At 38.5% G+C, this 21054-nt stretch overlaps 2 protein-coding genes and 1 pseudogene across 2 annotated transcripts; all 3 read left to right on the top strand.

The window, feature by feature from the left end:
• The first annotated feature begins 4144 nt into the window (after positions 1–4144).
• Positions 4145–6325, top strand: LOC133868863 (G-type lectin S-receptor-like serine/threonine-protein kinase RKS1; annotated as a pseudogene).
• On the top strand, positions 5549–6930 carry LOC133868862 (cysteine-rich receptor-like protein kinase 19). The gene is made up of 5 exons (XM_062305874.1): positions 5549–5570; positions 5658–5848; positions 6121–6331; positions 6587–6656; positions 6759–6930. The coding sequence occupies exons 1-5, from the start codon at positions 5549–5551 to the stop codon at positions 6928–6930; spliced, it is 666 nt and encodes a 221-aa protein (XP_062161858.1).
• A 3790-nt stretch (positions 6931–10720) lies between these two features.
• LOC133868329 (G-type lectin S-receptor-like serine/threonine-protein kinase At1g11410) lies at positions 10721–16231 on the top strand. The gene is made up of 7 exons (XM_062305176.1): positions 10721–12099; positions 12234–12359; positions 13090–13283; positions 14625–14835; positions 14992–15229; positions 15429–15579; positions 15657–16231. Exons 1-7 carry the CDS (start codon positions 10806–10808, stop codon positions 15960–15962), a joined length of 2520 nt encoding a protein of 839 aa, XP_062161160.1. The 5' UTR covers positions 10721–10805; the 3' UTR covers positions 15963–16231.
• Positions 16232–21054: the final 4823 nt, after the last annotated feature.

Raw genomic sequence — 21054 nt, 5'->3', positions numbered from 1 at the left:
AATGACCCAATTGCTTGTGAAAATGTCAAAGTTCCACGCCCATTTTAAAAGCCATTTGGCTTGTTTCTTTTATGCCTTTCATTTCTTTTTGTATCTTTGCTTCTATGAAGTATTTCACTTTCTTTCTTCTTTCTTTCCTTTTTTTTTTTTTTTTTTTTTTTTTTTTTTTTTTTTTTTTAAGCTTGCTGTTTTGAGACCCTTTTGTTGTAATTTCTATGTTTAATTGCTATTAAAAAAATAAAAAATAAAAAATAATCAGAAGCAACAGTCAAACTGAAAGAAGTTCCTACCATCAGTTTGCGGGAAAATATTAGAGGATAAACCTTTGCAGCAAGAAACTTCACCACTTCAAGATCTCTTCACCACTGCATCACGCCAGATCAGAAGCATCATCTCTCTGCAACAAGTCATTAGCCATTCCCATACTGCACCAACCCATTCCTAACCACTCCTTGCTCAAAAGACCATACCCATTTGTATTTCTCTTTTAGTTTATGTTTTTATGCTATGGTCTTTAACCTTTGTTAAAGCCTATATGTTAATGTATTTGTAATCAGAACAAGAAGTGTAATCAGCAACAATGTAGTCCTTAAAGTTATCTGTGTTCTTCCCTTCTTCCTTCTCTGTTTCTGTCATTCTCTTTATTTTATGATAGTCTTGCCATGGCCATTGAGGTGAGGAATGAGGATGAACTAAAAATTAGGCCTCACTTATTAAAAATAAGTTAAAACCTACAAGTGAGGAGGGGACAAAACTAAAAATTTAATCTTGGGAGGGTAAGGTTGTACAACAAGTTCTTATTTATTTATTTATTTTGGCTTCTTGAAAAAAGAAATAAAAAATAAAAATAAAAATCCTAAAATTTTTTTTTTTAACAAATTTTGCTAGTTGGGGCAATGGAGGTCCAGGGGCAAAACTGCCCTTAGGATTGTGTCCCCCCAAAATTATTTAAAACCTCAAAATTTTTTAAGAACTCTCTTAAATTTATTTTATTTTTTTTATGAGTTCGACCCTTCAAAATTAATTTCTTACCCTTAAAGTTTCGTCCCCACTTATCTCAAATCCGGGTTCAACTCCTGCCTACCCATCCATAGTGAAGAGAGAAGGGTTAGAAAACAAGGACAGCCATCAACTCTATCTCAAAACAGTTGGCCAAAGTGCTTTGATCTCAATTGATTAAACGATGATGAAGAATCAGGGGGCTTGATCCCTTATCTACTTAAGACAATGTTGTGGAATATATGTAAATGGCGAAGGTGCATGGTCTCAGGTTTTTGTTTAAGGATCTAGCTTCAGTGCTGTAGTTTAAAACTACAGCACATCTGCTGTAAAAAATAAAGGGCCGGATCTATTTTCCCAAAACACTCCGTTTCACTTACGCAAACACAAGAAAACGTCTACTTGACGCCGTTTGAGGAGGTGGGGAGGCAGAGAAATCATCAGTCTTTGGCCAACTTTGAGCTCCTCCAGTCATCGTCAAAGGTGCCAGCAGATCTCTCCTGCTTGAGGGACGTGCCAGCAGATCTCTCCTGCTTGAGGAACCGACCTCCGTACCATTTCTGCTTTGTCTCAGGATCTGAAGCAAGAGAAGAAAAACCAGCATCTGAACCCATTAACCCATCCAAACTCAACACCCCAAAATCCATCTAGAAAAAGCTGAGGAAATGGAACATTGGGTCGTTGGCAATAAAGACAGAGACTTGAGGGGTTGGGTGGAGGCGCATTTTAAGGGTTGGGCGATAAGCTTAAACTGAAGCTGAAAACCACACTGGTTTTATTTAGGAGTTGAATGTTTTGAGAAATAAATAAATAAATAAATAATTGGAGAGAGAGGATGTACATCAAACAACCATCAAACCCAGAGACCTTTTCGGTACAGTACCGAGCCTTAATTTGTCTTTGCCTCTCTCTCTCTCTTCCCCACTCGGGACTAGTGAATTGGATATCTCCTGCTCCTTTTGCAGGTCCGAGATCGAGATGTGGAGGTAATCGGAGCTCCGAGGGTTGGATTTGGAGGAAAGTCAGGGGCTTTCATCATGGCCGTTGAAGATCACTTCGGCGTAGAACGATGGGTCCAGGAAGGCATTGAAGGAAGATGATGTAGACGATAGCAGTGGATCATCGGAGGAAGTTCGGCCGTTGGATGGCTCGTTGAGGACCAAAGATTCCATTTCTTCTCGGGATTCGTGCACGTCAACTTCTTCATGGCCCGTCATTTTTATTATCAACAAATTTTCGAAACAAAAATTGACAAAAGAGAAGAAGAAGAAGAAGACAGAGGTGGGATGGTGGTTGGGGGGATTGTAAGGTAAGGGAGTGGGAAACTCGGTCGAGTCGAAACAGACGTTCCTCGTTCCTCCTTCTTCAAACGGACGTTTTCTGCTTGTTTTATTTTTCAGTTTTGTTTGCAATAAGTGAAACGGAGTGTTTTTGGAAAAATAGATCTCAGCCCTTTATTTTTTTACAGCAGATATGCTGTAGTTTTAAACTCAGCACTGAAGCCGAATCCTTTGTTTAATATATGTGAAGGAATTCATTAGGGTTCATCGCTATAAATATCAGTAAATGCGCGCATTGTTTAATATATGTGAAGGAATTCATTAGGGTTCATGGCTATAAATATCAGTAAATGCGCGCATTGTTTAATATATGTGAAGGAATTCATTAGGGTTCATGGCTATAAATATCAGTAAATGCGCGCAACGTGTCTTGGGAGAGTGCAATTGTTGTGCACCGGGAGTGCAGCAATCTCTCCCCTTCTAAAATCAACCCATAATTAATGTCTTGAGGACAAAATAAAAGGGGTTGGGTTGGGTTGGATACGGTTGATTTCTTGACTTATCTTTGGGTTATATAGTCAAGGACAGATTTTTAAAAAATGCCTATCAAAATCACATCTAATTTTATTAAAAATGTATATGAAAATTATTACATACTCTAAGAACAGAGATTAGTTATGTCACATGCTTTTTTAATTTTATAAAAAAATGCAAATCAAATTCACATGTTTTAATAACAAATATTAATTTATTAGATTAATTAAATTGTAAAAATTTCTTCAGAATCCAATTTAAAGAAAAAATGTTGTGTTTCGGTACGTACGTACCTAGTCAAGAAGTTTTGAGGTGAAGAAAATATAGGGTCTAATTGTGCAAGGACCAATCTGCAAGTAGTAATCATGCAGAGAAACGAAAGCAACTTTTCTCCTAACAATTAATATTGGAAGAGCATTTAACGTCGTCATACAGATTATCTACAGTAGTAGCACGGATTCATTGAACAATATTGGAAGAGCATTCAATGGCTTATCTACATTTTTGTTTAAACTACCTAATTAAAAAAGTTTCCTTATTTTTTTTTTTTTTTTTTTTTTTATTATTATTTTTTTAATTTTAGTTGTTGGTTTATCAGATACCCTTTACATCTGGTTATTTGCTTTTTCTCTATACCATTTTGAATATATATATATATATATATATATAATTTTTTTTTTTCAAACGGTTATTTTTTTAATCATCGTATTTGCCAATAATTATATTTTTCAACGGTCGTAATTGTCATCGATCATATTTTTCAACGGACATATTGTCCCAATTACCATATTTTCTCGGTATAAATAAATGAAAAATGTTTTACATACTTCTAATTGCCGATCACTTCCTGACCTAGCAATGAAAAATCATCATTGAATGCTATATGTACTTTCATTTGTTATTTCATTTAATTGTAATTTTCACTAGTTACATAAGAGAGTTAGCACGTAAGAATATGTGTTTGCACTCCTCTAAATAGAATCATTTCCTATCTAATTTTCATCCAACTAAGCTCAAATTACAATGCTCAAATTTTTTTTTTTTAATGTATAAGAATCAACTTTACTAAAAACACCAAATCTGAGTACAGTAAAGACTGGATGCCAGCTGCAAAAAGCCAACTCAACCAAAACTACTCCTCGATGATCAGTTTGCATAATGTTGGGGAAATTATCATCCCTTAGGCAAATGAGCCTATATTCGAACTAGGGCCCAGTTGATATTGCTTGTCTAACTTGACCCGTTCAGTCACTAGGATTTAACAGAATCCTATAATACTTTGAAGGCTATATTTGAAATACATGGGATGAGATACATCATTCAAATATCCTATGAAGAATAAGTGTCCCACTCTCCTACTCAACCTCTGTCTCATCCCATTAAGGATCCTATTCAGCCATGACAAGAAGGTGGAATGCACACTGATTATATACTTAAAAATATACAAAAACTCTCTAGGTATTTGGTTTTTCAATGTGTCAGAACAAAATAAGGTGTGGGTTGCGAACAGGAATGATTCCTCTAGAGTTCTCTCAATTAACCAGAACGGAAACCTTGTCCTCTACGACAGTTATAACCGTTCTCTATGGTCTACAAATGTTTCTGTCCCAGCGACAACCTCCATTGTAGCTCAGCTTCTAGATTCAGGAAACTTGGAATTGGTCCAGGGAGATAACAAGAGGGTGTTATGGTAAAGCTCTGACGATCCTACAGATACTTTGCTTCCAGGCATTAAGTTTGGGTTGAATAAGAAAACAGGGCTCGACACGGTCTTAATATCTTGGAAGTCACAAGATGACCCCGGAACAGGGGATTGCCTCTGTAAGCTAGATCCTACTGGCTCTCCACAGTTCTAATTGTATAAGGGCGGGACCCTGCATCGGCGGAGTTGGCCATGGCCATGGTGCTCATCAATAGACACAAGATCGATTGATTACGATATCAATTTTGTTTACAATCAAGACGAGACATCTTACTCCTACTTTTTCGATGACCCCTCGATCATTACGAGATTATTCCTTAATAACTCTGGATCGATCCAGCTACTTATGTGGGATGGTGATGGTCGTCAATGGAGCGAAATCTGGTTAGCACCTAGATACCGGTGCGAGAAGTACGGACTATGCGGTCCAAATAGTGTATGTAGTCCTGACAATATAAATAGGTTTGAGTGTGCGTGTTTGCCAGGATATGAACCCAAGAATCGAAGGGATTGGTATCTTAGAAATGGTTCTGAGGGGTGTGTGAGGAACCAGCTGGGGTTATCTATGTGCGGGAATGGAGAAGGGTTTGTGAAGGTGGCAGGTTTGAAGGTTCCTGATACATCGAATGCTGATTGGGTGGGCACGAGTATGAGTAGTGCAGAGTGCGAGAAGGCGTGCTTGAACAATTGCGCTTGCACAGCTTATGTCAGCGTGGATCTTAATGGGACGGGGACTGGTTGCTTGGCATATTATGGTGAATTGATGGACAGTGCAGGGGATGAAGATGAAGGGTGGGAGCTAAATGTTCGTGCGGATGTGACTGAGTTAGGTATTCTTTTCTTGCATTTTCGTGAATTTTCAATTTTTTTTTTTGTCTTTTCACTTCTTTGATCAAGGCTTACTTTTTTCCCTTCAACCAAGTATAAAACGAAGTCCAAAGGTTTTCTTGCCAAGAATCGGAAGCTGGTTATTGCAGTATTATCTGTTGTTGCGCTCTTGTTTCTGGTATCCCTACAAGCCTGTCTCTGGTCAATGAAGAGGAGGAAAACAAAAGGTAAACAAAGTCACTTCCAGTGTGTGTGTGTATTTGCTCAATTACGAATTTCTAGTAAGCAATATTTCCCAATGTGTTTTACCACAGAGAAGAGAAAATCAAACAATCAATCATTAGATTTTACTGGTACCGAAAGCTCATTGGAGGGAAATCAGCTGGCAGAAAGTAAAAGACATCCGGATGCACTTGTTTTCGATCTAAGCTCTATAGTTGCTGCAACTGACAATTTCTCTCCGACCAACAAACTTGGAGAATGTGGTTTTGGCTCTGTTTTTATGGTACAGTCGCAATTCATCTATGATATTGTCCATATATATGATATTCTCACACGTTGCTTTAATAGTATTAATAAGAAAGTATGTATTTCTCACATGCTTCAAGAATCAATTTGATTTTATTAGACTGGTTTTGTTTGAATTGGTTACGAACTGGTTTGTAGCTAATTTTTATCTTTTTTATTGTAAAAGTGTGTTTAGTGAAGGAGTAGTTTGAGCTTAATTGCTTAATAGTTACAAGTAAGCTTAAGTTTGGAATTTGAAGATGATTTCAGGGTCAATTGTCTAACGGACGACAAATAGCTGTTAAAAGGTTATCAAAGAGCTCGGAACAAGGAATAAAAGAATTCAAAAATGAAGTCATGTTGATTGCGAAACTTCAACACAGGAATCTTGTCAAAATTTTAGGCTGTTGCATTGAGGGGGAAGAAAAGATGCTGATTTATGAATACATGCCCAACAACAGCTTGGACTTCTTAATCTTTGGTATGCCTGATTTCTCAAAATTTTGCTTAATTTAAATTAAAGTGCATCAAACTGCAATTTTCAACTGTAGCAAAATTCTGTTGTAGATCATACAAGAAGTTCATCCTTGAATTGGAGGAAACGCTGTGAAATCATCATGGGAATTGCTTTTTGGGATTTTGTATCTTCATCAAGACACAAGACTAAGAATTATCCATAGAGATCTTAAACCAAGTAATATTCTATTAGATGCTGAGATAAACCCCAAAATTTCAGATTTCGGCTTGGCTCGCATATTCAAAGCAGACCAAATTCGAGACAAGACAATCAGAGTTGTTGGAACATAGTGAGTACAATGCAGACTTCAAGATTACCGTTGATGTTGTAATTCCCAATTTCCCATGCACTGATTTTTAAGATTACCTAATTGATACTGTTTCACATGTAGTGGTTATATGTCACCGGATTATGCAGCATTTGGGGAATTCTCAACAAAATCATATGTTTTTAGCTTCGGTGTCATATTATTGGAGATTGTAAGTGGCAAGAAGAACAACCATTCTTACCAGGAGCATTCTTCCTTGGCAAGAAAACTAGAATATTTTCCATTTGCATTTTAGGAAACACGTACACCCTTTACAAATAATACTATATATGATCGAACCACACAGGTCTGGGAACTATGGAGAGAAGATAGTGTAACGACCCACCCCCAATGACACAATATTGTCCACTTTTGGCTCCCCAAACAGAACTTCCCAGGAGGTCACCCATCCTGGGATTGCTCTCGCAGCAGCACGCTTAACTGCGGAGTTCTGATCGGTTCATGGCCATCATGGCTTTAAAACGCGTTGTGTCATATAGGGTGCATTTATACATATAAGCACATCCTCATTCCCAGGCGATGTGGGACGTCACAGATAGAGTCCTGGACATAGTTGATTCATGCATAGATGTTGAGTCATATGTTTCACTGGCCATGGCAAGGCATGTCGGAGGCACACAACAAAAAAAAGGAGGAATGTTAGAGTTCCTTCTAATATTCTTCTAGTGCCTATATGGAATGACATAAATGTTGTAAAAAAAATTAAAAAAATTAGTCCTCACTTTATTAAAAAGAAGTTAGAACCTACACGTGATGAGGATGGGACAAAACTAAAAATTTAATCTTGGGAGGGCGTGATTGTGCAGCAAGTTTTTATTTATTTATTTTTAGGCTTCTTTTTTTTTAAAAAAAAATTCCTTATTTTTTTTTTTTTTGACAAATTTTTCCAGTAGGGGCCATGGCCATCCGCCCTGCCTATGTGAAGAGAGAAGTGTTAGAAAACAAGAACAGCCATCAACTCTATGTCATAACAGTCGGCCAAAGTGCTTTAATCTCAATTGATTAAACAATGATGAAGACTCAGGAGGATTGATCTCGGGTTTTGGTTTCATGTGATGGAATTCGTTAGGGTTCATCATTCATGGCTATAAATATCAGTAAATGCGCGCAAATTATCTTAGTTGGCTAGACGCTGACGTTTAACCACAAAATTAAAGTGGCCATTCTAAAATCAACTTTAATTAATGTCTTGATCGAGGACAAAATAAAAGGGGTTGGCCGGGTCGGATATGGTTGATTTCTTGACTTATCTTTGGGTTAATAGTCAAGGACAATTTTTTTTAAAAATGCCACTATCAAAATCGAGACTAGTTATGCCACATGCTTTGTTAATTTTATACAAAATAACATGTTTTAATAACAAATATCAATTTTATAGATTAAATTGTACGTAAAAATTTCTTCATAATCCAATTCAAAGAAAAAATCTTGTGTTTCGGTACGTACCTAGTCAAGAAGTTTTGAGATGAACAAAATTTAGGGTCTAGCTGTGCAAGGACCAATCTGCAAGTAGTAATCATGCAGAGAAACGAAAGCAACTTTTCTCCTAACAATTAGTATTGGAAGAGCATTTAACGTCGTCATACAGATTCTCTATAGTGGTAGCACGGATTCATTCAACAATATTATTAATTGCAATAGCATTCGATGGCTATATCTACATTTTTATTTAATATATCTAATTAAAAGTTTCGTTTTTTTATTTTTTATTTTTAGTTATTGGTTTATCAGATACATGCACTTCACATCTGGTTATTTACTTTTTCTCTATACCATGAAAAATATCTTTTCTTTTTCTAAGGACGGTATTTTTTTAACGGGTTTTTTTCTTTTTTTTCAAACCGTCATTTTTTAAATCATCGTATTTGCCAATAATTATATTTTTCAGCAGTAGTAATTGTCATTGATCATATTTTTCAACGGACATATTGTCCCAATGACCATATTCTCTCTGTATAAATAAAGGAGAAATGTTTTACATACTTTCAATTGCTGATCACTTTCTGACCTAACAATGAAAATCATCATTGGGTACTATATATATTATCATTTGTTATTTCATCTAATTGTGATTTTTGCTAGCCACATAAAAGAGTTAGTACATGAGAGTGTGTAGCACTTTCTTACATAGAATCATTTCCTATCTAATTTTCATCCAACTAAACTCAAATTACAATAGTGCTTAAAATTTATTTTTTTTAATGAATAAGAATCAACTTTACTAAAAACAGTACCAAATCTGAGTACAACTCACGCTCCAGTAAAGACTGGATACTAGCTGCAAAAAATCAGCTCAACCAAAACAACTCCTCGATGATCAGTTTGCATAATTTACAGATAAAATGTAACACTTCTCTACTATTTTTGAGTTATCAGGATTGTATGATCTATACGAAAGAATGGTTTATGGGATGAAGAGAATGGTGAAATGTAATCTGTAAGATAGAATTGAAATATTGAATAGATTGAATAGATTGGATGATTAGGGAAAATGGACTGATTACAAAAGAATGGCCAAATTTATTTCTCACCTTATAATTTCTTCCAAAACTATAGGAGGATCATCAGCCATGCATCTGTTTAGTACTTCTCACCAGCTTTCGTGAAAAGATTCCAGCGCGTATATAACAGCGGCTTGGTTCCAATATTCATCAACCCTTTTGATTGATACCCAAACCACCTTTTTTTCGGCAAACAAATTGAATTAACTTCAAGATTGAAGTTTAGATACTTGTCAAAATAATCCTAAGGGTTGGCTTAAGTGGTAAGCTAGGGTCTTGGTATTTGTGGCATCCCCAGAACCCCATTAGATCTAAGGTTCAAATTTTTTTAAGTGCAAACAATTCATTGAGATCATGTCTGCCGACGAAGTTAATTGAAATCTTAACTAATCCGTGTGGAGGGAAACTTTGCATGGATCCGATGTTTAGATAAAGATATTATTGTATGGGAGTACTTGGAGTCAACACAAAATCTTGGACATCATCGACACCTTAAGATCGATTTGAAAAGCCAAACGCGTAGTAAATATTCATGAGACTATATTTGGTAGTTTCAAAAGTTTGACGATGAGGTTCTAGTGGGACCAGTGCCGTGCGAGCTTGGCTTTATTTGTTTGGATGTAAAATGTTTTTTGTAGGAAAATATTTTCAGAGAAAAATGATTTCAGCTGAAAACATTTTTTGACATTTGGCACGTACGGAAAATCAGCGATAGCAATGAACTCCATCGGCGACGAATTCTAGCAACCTCTGGCGGCAACGGAAAATGAACTGGAAGAAAAAGTGCATGCAAGAAACAGATGTTCAAACTCAAAAAATGATTTACAGAAATTAAAAAATCTATTAATTAATTAAATAAAACCATTTTATGCAACTTAAATGAGGTTTTCTGTTTAACGGAAACTTTTTCTTTTTGACAAAGATTTTTGGACGTTATAATCACCAAAAAAAAAAAAAAAAAAAAGGAAAAGAAAAGAAAGAAAGAAGAAAAAAACTAGGTCAAAACAAACGGGCCTAAGAGGCCGGGCAAATATTAATGAGCCACCAACTTACAGGTCCTCCAGTACACCCCCCAGCTACCCGCTTTAATTTTGGTATATGTTTGTCGCATGCAAGATGGAAGGCAATTATAATGAAAAGTGGGTAAATTAAGCATGCTCAATTATTCTTAATATTACTAAACGAGAATAATTTCAATAGGAATTTGGCGTAAATTAAGTTCTTTGTGTCTAATAGTAGTAGAATCACGATCGAATAGCATTACTCTTACCCTTACGCGCGGCAGATGGTCATCTGTTCCCCTTTCCTGATCGATCTCTCATCTCATCAAGTCGTCTCCTTAAAATCACTTTTTTAAGGCCAGGGGTGGAATTTGACATTTGGATTAGGATCCATGGGTTTTTCTACAATAATAAACTAAACCAACGACTTTGCCATGCAAAAAGTGAGAAATATGGGTAGATGCATTTAATATTAATTGTTCTACTATTTATCTACCAACATTAATTGCAGTTGATACTTTAGCCACCCCCAATACTCGAATATGTAGGATTACTCGAGAATCATATACTTCTTGCATCAATCAAGTCTGCCTGCTACCTCACTTGCTATGATCGTGTATTGTGCGAAGCGGTTTCTCTTTCTGCAAACGTTGCTTCACTTCCTCCTCCGGTTTGGCACATCACTGGACGCCATAACTACCGGCCAAATCATTAGAGACGGACCAGACGTTGGTGCGGTTTTAGTCTCTAGAGGAGAAATCTTTGCGCTTGGTTTCTTTACTCCCGGTAAGTCCACCCACCGCTATGTTGGGATTTGGTATTATAGGCCTCCAGGAAAACCCGTGGTGTGGGTTGCAAACAGAGACACTCCTATTAACGACAATTCTGGAGTTCTCTCAATTGATGTTCATGGAAACCTGGTACTCCACGCCAGCAATCGGAGCACACCCATCTGGTCCACAAATCTTGTCTCGGAATCAGGAAACATTAGTACTCTCGCTCGGCTCGAGGACTCGGGAAATCTAGCCTTGATCAGTGACAATGGAAGAGGGGAGGTACTATGGGAAAGCTTTGACCATCCAACAAACACCCAGCTTCCACAAATGAAAATCGGGATTGACCGGAGGACGGGTCTGAACCGGGTCCTAACATCTTGGAAGTCCAAAGATGACCCGGGGACTGGAAATTGGTCGTACAAGATCCACACCAACGGCACCCCTCAGTTGTTCTTGTACAACAAAGACGTTCTGCGGTGGCGCTCCGGTCATTGGACTCGCCTTGGATGGAGCGGCGTACCCACCTTGATAGCCAATAATCTCTTCAGTTTCAGCTTGGTGGACAACCAGAGTGAGACTACCGCGGCCTGGAGTAGTATCGCCGCACCCGCGCCCTACAATGTAATCTTATCAATGTTAGTCTTAAACGAGTCCGGATTACTCCAGCGGTCTTTGCTCCGGAAGGGAGAGAAAACCTGGCTTCCTCTGGGCTCAGTACCCTATCCCGATGGGTGCGACACTTACGGCGAGTGTGGTGCGTTTGGTAACTGCAATTTTACCGTTGCTAACGATTCCAAGTGCTCTTGTCTACCGGGGTTCCTGAGAAATGCATCAGGCGGGTGCATGAGGAAGCGTGGAGAGGCGTCCCTATGCCGGAGCGGTGAAGGCTTCGTGAGGGTGCCCGGCGTGAAGGTTCCGGATACTTCAGTAGCAAGAGTTAACCGGAATGTAAGTTTCGGAGATTGTGGAGAAGTGTGCTTGCAGGATTGTTCTTGCTTGGCTTATGCAAGTGTGGATATTCAAGAGGAAGGAGGGTGCATAACATGGCATGGAGATTTGATAGATACAAGAATGTTTAAGGAATGGGGCCAAAACCTGTACGTACGTGTGGATGCGCTCGAGTTAGGTACTGATCAGATCATCAATAATTTTCTGAGTAATTTTTTAGCTAACTTTTTCCTACCATGATCTTCTTTTTGCATTATTATTTGCACAGTTAAGTATTTTGTTGCATAACAATGGAAGTTTCTTCCACTACAGGAAAGAAGTCAGAGGGGTTCTTTGCTAATAAGAGGAGGCTGGCAATTGTGGTGGTGGCCATACTTGTTACTTCAATATTTCTTGTTCTACTCTTTGCCCACTGGTTGATAAAGAGGAAGAGAAAAGGTTAGCAAGATTTTATAATGGTTTTTCTTTTTATTAATTTTATTTTACAGTTTTCTTTTTTCATCCATCTCAAGATGCCTGTGGGTGAACTAATTAAAACAAGTACTTTTAATAAATTGTAAGGAATCTGGAACAGATCTATATTTGGTTGGAAATGAGAAAATAACATGAATGGTAGAACAAGATTTTGACGGTCATAGATATCATTAATTAATCATTACACAAGACAGAAGCCATAAAAAAACAAAAGTCATGTAAAATGCGATTGGTGCGTGGTTGTGTTGTGAAATTTTTGTTTAAATTTTTGTGTGATTTCTTAGTAACTTCTCTAAATCTCATTATCTTTTCTATACGTAAGAAAAACCCTTAAAAAACCTCATTTTCTGACCACATAATCTCGTAAAAAATAGCCACTTTCTTCTTTTCTTTTCTTTCCTTTTTGTTTTTTTTCTCAAAAAGCATTCTCATAATTACCTCAATTTGTCTTCTCAATTTATGACTAGATATTGAGAATTAAGGAATATCATCATTAATTATCCTTCTCCCATCTTTGTATTAATTAACCATAAAGAGAAAAAAGTTGAATCGAGTAGGTCATGTATTCTAGGGTTTCCATATTCAATCATATTTAATTCTAATTTTCTCCGCAGTTGAATATATAATATAGGCTTTATGTACAAATAATTGATTAAAATTTTTACAACCATCATGTGCTTGCATGATTGGACAGGGAGCAGAAGACAATTCGCATTGTTTAACGATGTTACTACTAGTTCACCATCCTTTCAAAATACTGCAAAACTTGATGAAACTAGTAGAAAACCAGATGTACAATTTTTTGATTTGAGCACCATAATCGCTGTCACAGACAATTTCTCCCCAGCTAAAAGGCTCGGACAAGGTGGTTTTGGCCCGGTCTACAAGGTAAGTTTAGTTTCTTCCCGTTACACATGATATGGTGGTAAGTTAAGTTTTGTCAATTTATATTAAATGTAATGGTCTGTGTTTGAGTGTAAAATATTTTTTGAAAAATATTTTGTATTTTTTAGCGTTTGATGCAACTCAAAATGATGGTCAATGAAAATCATTTTCAGTTTGACCGTAAAAGTCTCCTTAATTTTTAGAAAACGATTTACGATTTTTTTAGAAAAAAAAAAAAAGAAAAAAAAAAAAAGAAAAACCGTAAATCATTTTCTGGATTTAAACTCTTTATTTTTGCAAGCACTTTTGTCAGAATCCGCCACCGCCGGGCATCAAAATATGTTGGTAGCCCGAATCTACTATTGAAGGTTCTCAAATTTTGGTATCCGATCGCTCGGCTGTACTGTGCCAAATTTCGGCTAGTTTCACTGGTCTGGCGGTACTAGGCCGGATTCCGAAGAAACTGGCCATAATCTTGCCATTGTCGCCGGATTCTGGCCTTTATCCCCGGAATCCAGCAAAAGTAGTTGAAATCTGGTGAAAGTGGTAAGAATCCTGCCGGCTAGTGACGGAATCTCGTCACCAGTGATTTATCGCCGTTGGTGATTTTTTCGTACAAGCCAAACGCCGGAAAATATTTTTAGGAAAATCATTTCGTTAAAAATATTTTACAACAAAAAACATTTTACATCGAAACAAACCGTGCATAAATATTTACCAATATTGCTATTCCTATGTCACTACAAGTTTTATATATACATATATATATATATATATATAGAGAGAGAGAGAGAGAGAGAGAGAGAGAGAGGTTAGGGTTGAGCTTGATACGTAGCTAGTATCACAATTTATTGTACGAATATGGGGAAGAAGCTCTCATGATATCATTTTATTTAAATTTGTAATAATCGGATTTCTTGATGTTAAACCACCTCTTATATCAAAAGTTTAAACTGATAAAAAATAATGAATTTAATAACTTAAATAATACTTTAAAATGCACCTAAAATAATATTTGATGGAGGGATTCACATGGTTTTCATGCATGCATGGCTACATGAATAGTGTGTGTGTATGTACATATATTTATAAAATAAAAAAATTAATTAGATAATTTATGTTAATTGGTGGAGAAATGATCCCTACACTCATTTCTCACAACAGCCCCACAACAAGCTGACATGGCTGGTAATATTTTATTATTTTTTTACAAAAAGAAAACAAAAAAAATAATAAAATAATACCAGCCACGTCAGCTTGTTGTGGGGCTGTTGTGAAAAATGAGTGTAGGGATCATTTCTCTAATTGGTGTAAGTCCTTATTATAAATTTATAATTAATGCAGGGTCAACTAGCCAATGGACAGGAAATAGCGGTGAAAACACTCTCAAGAAGTTCAAAACAGGGCACAGAAGAATTTAAGAATGAAGTTAAGCTGATTGCAAAACTCCAGCATAGGAATCTTGTGAGGCTTTTTGGTTGTTGCATCCACCAAAAAGAGAAGATGTTGATCTATGAATACATGCCAAACAAAAGCCTAGACTTTTTCATCTTCGGTACGTATGCATTATCCTCAATCACCACTAATTTTCAACTTAAAAAAAGAAAAAGAAAAAAAGAGACACTGAGAGCAAAATTTGTTATTTTAGCATGCAACTGTTTTCAATATGTATTAATTATTGATGGAAACTTAATTTCATGTTTCGGTTTAGACGAAATAAGAAGGAAATTGCTAGATTGGAGGAAGCGATTTGAAATTATTTCTGGAATTGCTCGAGGAGTCTTATATCTTCACCAAGATTCAAGGCTAAAAATCATCCACAGAGATCTAAAAGCGAGTAACGTACTACTGGATGCAGCAATGAATCCAAAAATTTCAGATTTTGGGTTAGCTAGAATGTTTGGTGATGATCAAAGTGAAGCAAATACAATAAAAGTTGTTGGCACATAGTATGTCTCTCTCTATTAGAATTATATAAATTAAATTATTAAATCCATATCTTCCTATAAGCTTAAGTTTTTGGAATCAGTAGTGACTTAACACTCAGCACACACATAAACGAACAATATAAATGCTAATTAAAAGCAAAACTTAGATAAGCATCAATTTTATATATATAATTTTTTTTTTTTTTTTGTGCAATTGCAGTGGATACATGTCGCCAGAGTATGCAATGGAAGGGCTATATTCTATAAAATCAGATGTCTTCAGCTATGGAGTCTTGACACTAGAAATAATTAGTGGCAAGAGAAACAATTATCATCATGTTGGAAGTCCTAGCCTAAATTTGATTGGACATGTAAGAAAATATATCATCACACTTCATTACGATTTAGTCATGAACTTCTCTAACATAATACTCTTCAATTTTTGCAGGTATGGGACTTTTGGATAGAAGAAAAAGCCTTGGAAATAGTCGATTCATTATTGGGTCAGGAATATCCTACTCAAGAAGTTTTGAGATGTATTCAAATAGGGCTCTTATGTGTGCAAGAACAAGCCACAGATCGACCAACCATGCTTGAAATTCTCTTCATGCTTGGAAATGAAGCAACTGTTCCATCTCCTAAGAAGCCAGCATTTATCAACAGACCCATAAATTCTGGTCCGGATTCCTCAGGTTCTAAAGGAGCACCTGCTTCTCTAAATGAGATGACCATCACCATGCCTGAAGGTCGTTGAAGTCTTCTCTCATGATCATCATTTATGTGCCCTAAACTTGTTGCAGTCTGCTCTCATCAGTTGAACTATATGATCCCTAGATTTGAAAAATTGATCTGTAAAATTATAAATGTTGAGTACCTTAGTGTTTCTATGTTCTATCGTTCAAATTTCAAGACGTGAAATTGATTTTCGTGACCAAATTTGAGTCAGTAGTAAATTAACTTTATTGTCCCCAATAAACTGATTCAGTCTCATATACCCAATTGTTGGGAAATATTTCCAATAGTTAATAGATTGGCTTATTTAATTCCTACAAGCCCATTTAGATATATTAACAGTTTTAGCTGAGGCCCATCAAGAAACAAAAGTTAAATCCCATTTAGGAATAATTCACAAGAAGCCAGAATTATCTCGGGAGCATCAAATCTTGAGATACTCGGATCTAGAACGTCAAATCCCAAGATACTCGGATCGCTCAAATCTCGGGTAGGCCGGAAAGAAATATCGGAATCTAGGAATTAGTTTCCACCTTATCCGGATTAAGTAGGTGAAGTCACATCTATAAATAGGTGCACACTACCAGGTATTCTTTATATGATTTATTGATTAAAAAGACTTGATATAAGTTCTCTCCAAAGACTGACTTAAGCATCGAAGAGGGGCAAGCTGGCACTCCCAGCAAGCTCCTTTGTATAGAATAGAGGAAAAGAGGTAATTCGAAGAATATCTTTTTTTGCTTTTCATTCTATTGATAGTTGGTATTTATACACATTTTTTATATTTTACAAATGGAAATAAATCATGTGATTAGACAGAAAATAATATTACTGGCTGTTGTGTTGATTTCCTTCTTGAGATTGCTAGCCAATGGTGTTGATTGAGTTTCCTTCTTGAGATGTTGCTTTTTGTGGGTTGATTTGGTCCCCTTGTGTGGTTCCTAGCCGTTGTGTGTTGGTGTGATTTCCTTATTGGTTGCTTTCCTTTGATGGTTCATTACGGCCTCGCAAGCGAGACATAGGGAACATGACATTGAGCTTGGTGCGCATGAGAGAGAAATATGGTGAGGCAGTGGGTTTGGTAAAAATGTCGACGAGGTTGTCTTTGCTGAAGATGAAGTGGAAAGCCAAGGTTTTGGAGGCGACTTTGTCACAAACGAAGTGAAAATCAATTTCAATGTGTTTGGTGCAAGCATGGAAGGCCGAATTTGCGGATAGGTAGGTGGCTCCAATTTTGTCACACCAAAGGGTGTGTGAAAAGGAAAGAAAAATGCCAAGGTCGCGGAGCATGGATTGGAGCCAAATGAGCTCGGCGGCAGTTGTAACATGGGTGCGGTATTCAGATTCAGTGCTGGATCGAGCAACTGTTCGTTGTTTGCGGGAGGACCAAGAGATGAGATTAGGACCGAGGAAAATACAAAGCCCCCAGTAGATTTTTTGTCATTAGGGCAACTGGCCTAGTCAACATCGGAGTAGGCTTGGAGGGTGTGGGATAAGGAGCGACGAAGGAGTAGGCCATAAGAAATTGTGGATTTGAGGTACCTGAGGATACGTTTGACGGCTTGTAGGTGGAAGGAAGTAGGTCGATGCATAAATTGTGAGACTTTGTTGATAGCAAAAGATATATCAGGACGGGTGAGGGAGAGATTTTGTAGGGAGCCAACAAGACTATGATAGGAGGAGGGGTCGATAAAGGGGTCACCAAAGAGGAGGGAGAAAGCATGTGCTGTGGACATAAGAGTCTTGACGGGTTTGGCTTCGGACATGTGGCTCTTGTGGAGAAGATCAAGGATGTAGCGTTGTTGGGAGAGAATGAGGCCATCGGGAGTAGAGGTGGCTTCCATACCGAGGAAGTAGTGACGGAGGCCTAAGTCCTAGATTGCAAATTCAGCACGAAGAGATTGGATGAGAGATGTAGTGCCTTGAAGGAGGGAACTAGTGATGAAGATTTCATCAACATAGATGAGGACAAAGGTAGTTTCTTGAGGTGTGCGATGAATGAATAGGGAGGGGTCGGAGCGGGAGCTGGTAAAACCAAGTTCTAGGAGGCGATCACTAATGTGAGAAAACCAGGCATGGGGAGCTTGCTTTAAGCCATAGAGCGCTTTGTGGAGCTTGCAGATGTGGTTGAGAAATTGGGGATGAATGAAGCCGGGGGGTTGAGTCATGAACACATCTTCGGAGAGCCATCCATGTAAGAAGGCATTCTGGACATCGATTTGGCAGATGGGCCAGCCGGCAAAGGTGGCAAGGGAGAGAACAAGTCTAATAGTAGTAGGGTTGACAACTGGACTGAAAGTTTCTTCAAAGTCGACACCGAGTTGTTGGTGGAATCCTTTGGTGACAAGGCGAGCCTTGTGGCGACTGGCGATCAACGGAGCTATCGGCTTTTGAGGTGGAACACCCATTTGCACCTAACAATGTTCATGTTAGAAGTGGGAGGAACAAGGGTCCAAGTGCCGTTGCGGAGAAGGGTATCAAACTCAAGATTCATGGCATCACGCTAAGCCGGGTGCTTAGAAGCTGTAGAGTAGGAGGTTAGTTCAACATCAGCGGCGCCTGTGGTGGCAGTGAGTGCTCTAGGAAGAGGATAGTGGATGAAACCATTGGAGAGCGTCATGGGCATGAAGATGTTGTTCTTGGAGCAAGTCTGCATGGCGTGCTGCGGAAGTGGGAGCACTAGAGTGGGGTCAGGATCGTCAGAGGGGACCTGCACAGGAGGAGATAAAACAGTGTTAATAGGGGAAGGTGATGATGAAGTGTGAGGAAGAGGGGATTCCTGAGGGACCGCCTCGGGAGGGCCAGGAGGGGAGGGTGCTGGGGTTGGGTTTGGGGCACCTGGGGGGAGGGGGAGTGGTAAAGTTCTCTAAATAGGGAGGGTAGAGTGTGGTGTGGGAGTTGGGAGAATGGTTGGGGGGAGATGGTAATGAGGCTTGGAAAGGAAAAACAAATTCTTCATAGATGACGTTGCGAGATATGTGAATGCGGCCATTAGGTAAATGAAGATATTTGTAGCCACAGTGGGAGGGACTATAGCCGATGAAGATGCAGGTTTTGGAGCGAAAGTCGAGTTTATGCTGATTGTAAGGTCGAAGGTGAGGCGAACAAGCACATCCAAAAACGCGCATGAAATTAAAATTAGGTAAAGAGGGAAAAAGATTTTGAAAGGGTGAGTCATTGTTTAGGACAGGTGTGGGTAAACGGTTTATGATGTAACATGCAGTTTGGAATGCCTCACCCAATATTGAAGAGGAGCGGAACTAGGAAAGTAAGGCCCATTTCGACAATATGGCGATGTTTGCGTTCGATGGACCCATTTTGTAGATGGGTGTGGGGACATGTGATTCGATGATGGATGCCATGTGATACAAAAAGATGGTGTAATTTTGTGAATTCGCCACCACCATCGGTTTGGATGGATTTTATTTTATGATTAAATTGGCGTTCAATATAAGCCTGAAACTTGGAAAAAATAGAGAAAACATCAGATTTGCAAACAATTGGATAAAGCCAAGTAAATTTACTACAATGATTGGCAAAAATAACATAAAAACGTGCACCATTATTAGATAAAATAGGGGATGGTCCCCAAACATCGAAAAAAACTAATTCAAGTGGAGCACTTGATTTATTTTCAGAAAGGGAAAAATGAAGCTGATGACTTTTGCCTTGCTGACAGGCAGGGCAAACAGTGAGCTTCTTATTTGAAATAGAAGGTAGTTGAAATTTTGACAAAACATGGTGAACAATGTGATCCGCTGGATGACCAAGACGAGTGTGCCAGTTCACAAAGGTAGTGCGAGAAGTGGAGAAAATACTGGGTGGTGCAAATGTAGGAGGAAACCAATAATAAAAGCCATGTCTACTTAGGCTGTGGTGTAGAATCTTTCCGAAGGTACGGTCCTTAACAAAAAAACAAGATGGGTGAAATTCCATATAAACATTATTATCATAAGTAAATTTTTTAATAGAAAGTAAATTTTTGATAATTTGAGAAACATGAAGAACAGAACGTAAAATAAAGTTAGGAGAGAGTTTAGAGATGCCTGTATTTTTAATGGCAAAACGGGTACCATTGCCCACTTGGATTTCATCAAGGTCCATCATAGGCTTCAGAGTGAAGATTCAAATTGTTGAGGTTGAAAGTGATGTGATGAGTGGCGCCTGTGTCGAGATACCAATTGAGATCCCGTGGTTGTGATGGGCTAGCAGTGTAGGCTGTAAGAGTGGGCTCGACGGCTTGAAAAGCATGGTCAAACCTGCGATAACAAGCTAGAGCAATGGGGCCCATTTTGCCATAGACTTGGCATGTAGACCTTGAAGAGTGTTGTGGGCCAGAGTGGGTAGTGGACCCATTTTGAGAGAAGGATTCGGAAGGTGGTGTGGGTAATAAACCACGACCATTGTGTCTTGGGGCACCAGATGGTCTCGATCCATGGGTAAAAAATCTGGACATTCCAGAGGATGTAAAATGGCGCCACGCATGGTTGTGCCAGCTTCGACCACGAGCAGAGTTTCGATGATGGGTGGTAGTGGAGTTGTGCTTCTCAATCCACATTTCATGGGCAAGGAGGTGCCCGAGGAGATCATGGAGAGGGGCTCGAGCCGTGTCGTGATGGAGGTGACGAGGGGGTTGTATTCAGGACCCATACTGGCAAGGAAATACCAGGTGAACTCGTAATCATTGAGCGGTTGTTTGGGAGCAACGAGAGTGGTGGAAATCTGCTTGATCCGCTGGAAGTAATCCGTGACAGAGGAGCTGCCCTTTTTGGCAGTGGCAAGCTCGTAATGAAGACTCATCGTCCAAGCACATGTGGTTGAAGCAAAGGTCTGGCAAAGAGAATTCCAGAGCTTTTGGGCAGTGCGACAACCGAGGACTTGCGGAAGGAGCTAGTCGGAGATGGCGGCATTAGCATACTCAGGATGAGTTGGTCTTGGCGGAACCACTAGAGCGTTGTTGAATCAGTGGAGATGGTAAGAGATCCATCAGCTGAAGTAGAGGTATATGGGTGGGATGGTATTCTGGTACCATCCACGAACCCATATAGATCATGGCCTTGCAGATAGGTTTCAGGTTGATGCTGCCAGACCAAGAAATTGGTCTTGGTGAGTTT

The sequence above is a fragment of the Alnus glutinosa genome, chromosome 5 (assembly GCF_958979055.1).
Source record: "Alnus glutinosa chromosome 5, dhAlnGlut1.1, whole genome shotgun sequence".
NCBI lineage: Eukaryota > Viridiplantae > Streptophyta > Magnoliopsida > Fagales > Betulaceae > Alnus > Alnus glutinosa.
The sequence above is the reverse complement of the archived record's forward strand: the minus strand, read 5'-3'. Positions and strand labels throughout refer to the sequence as shown.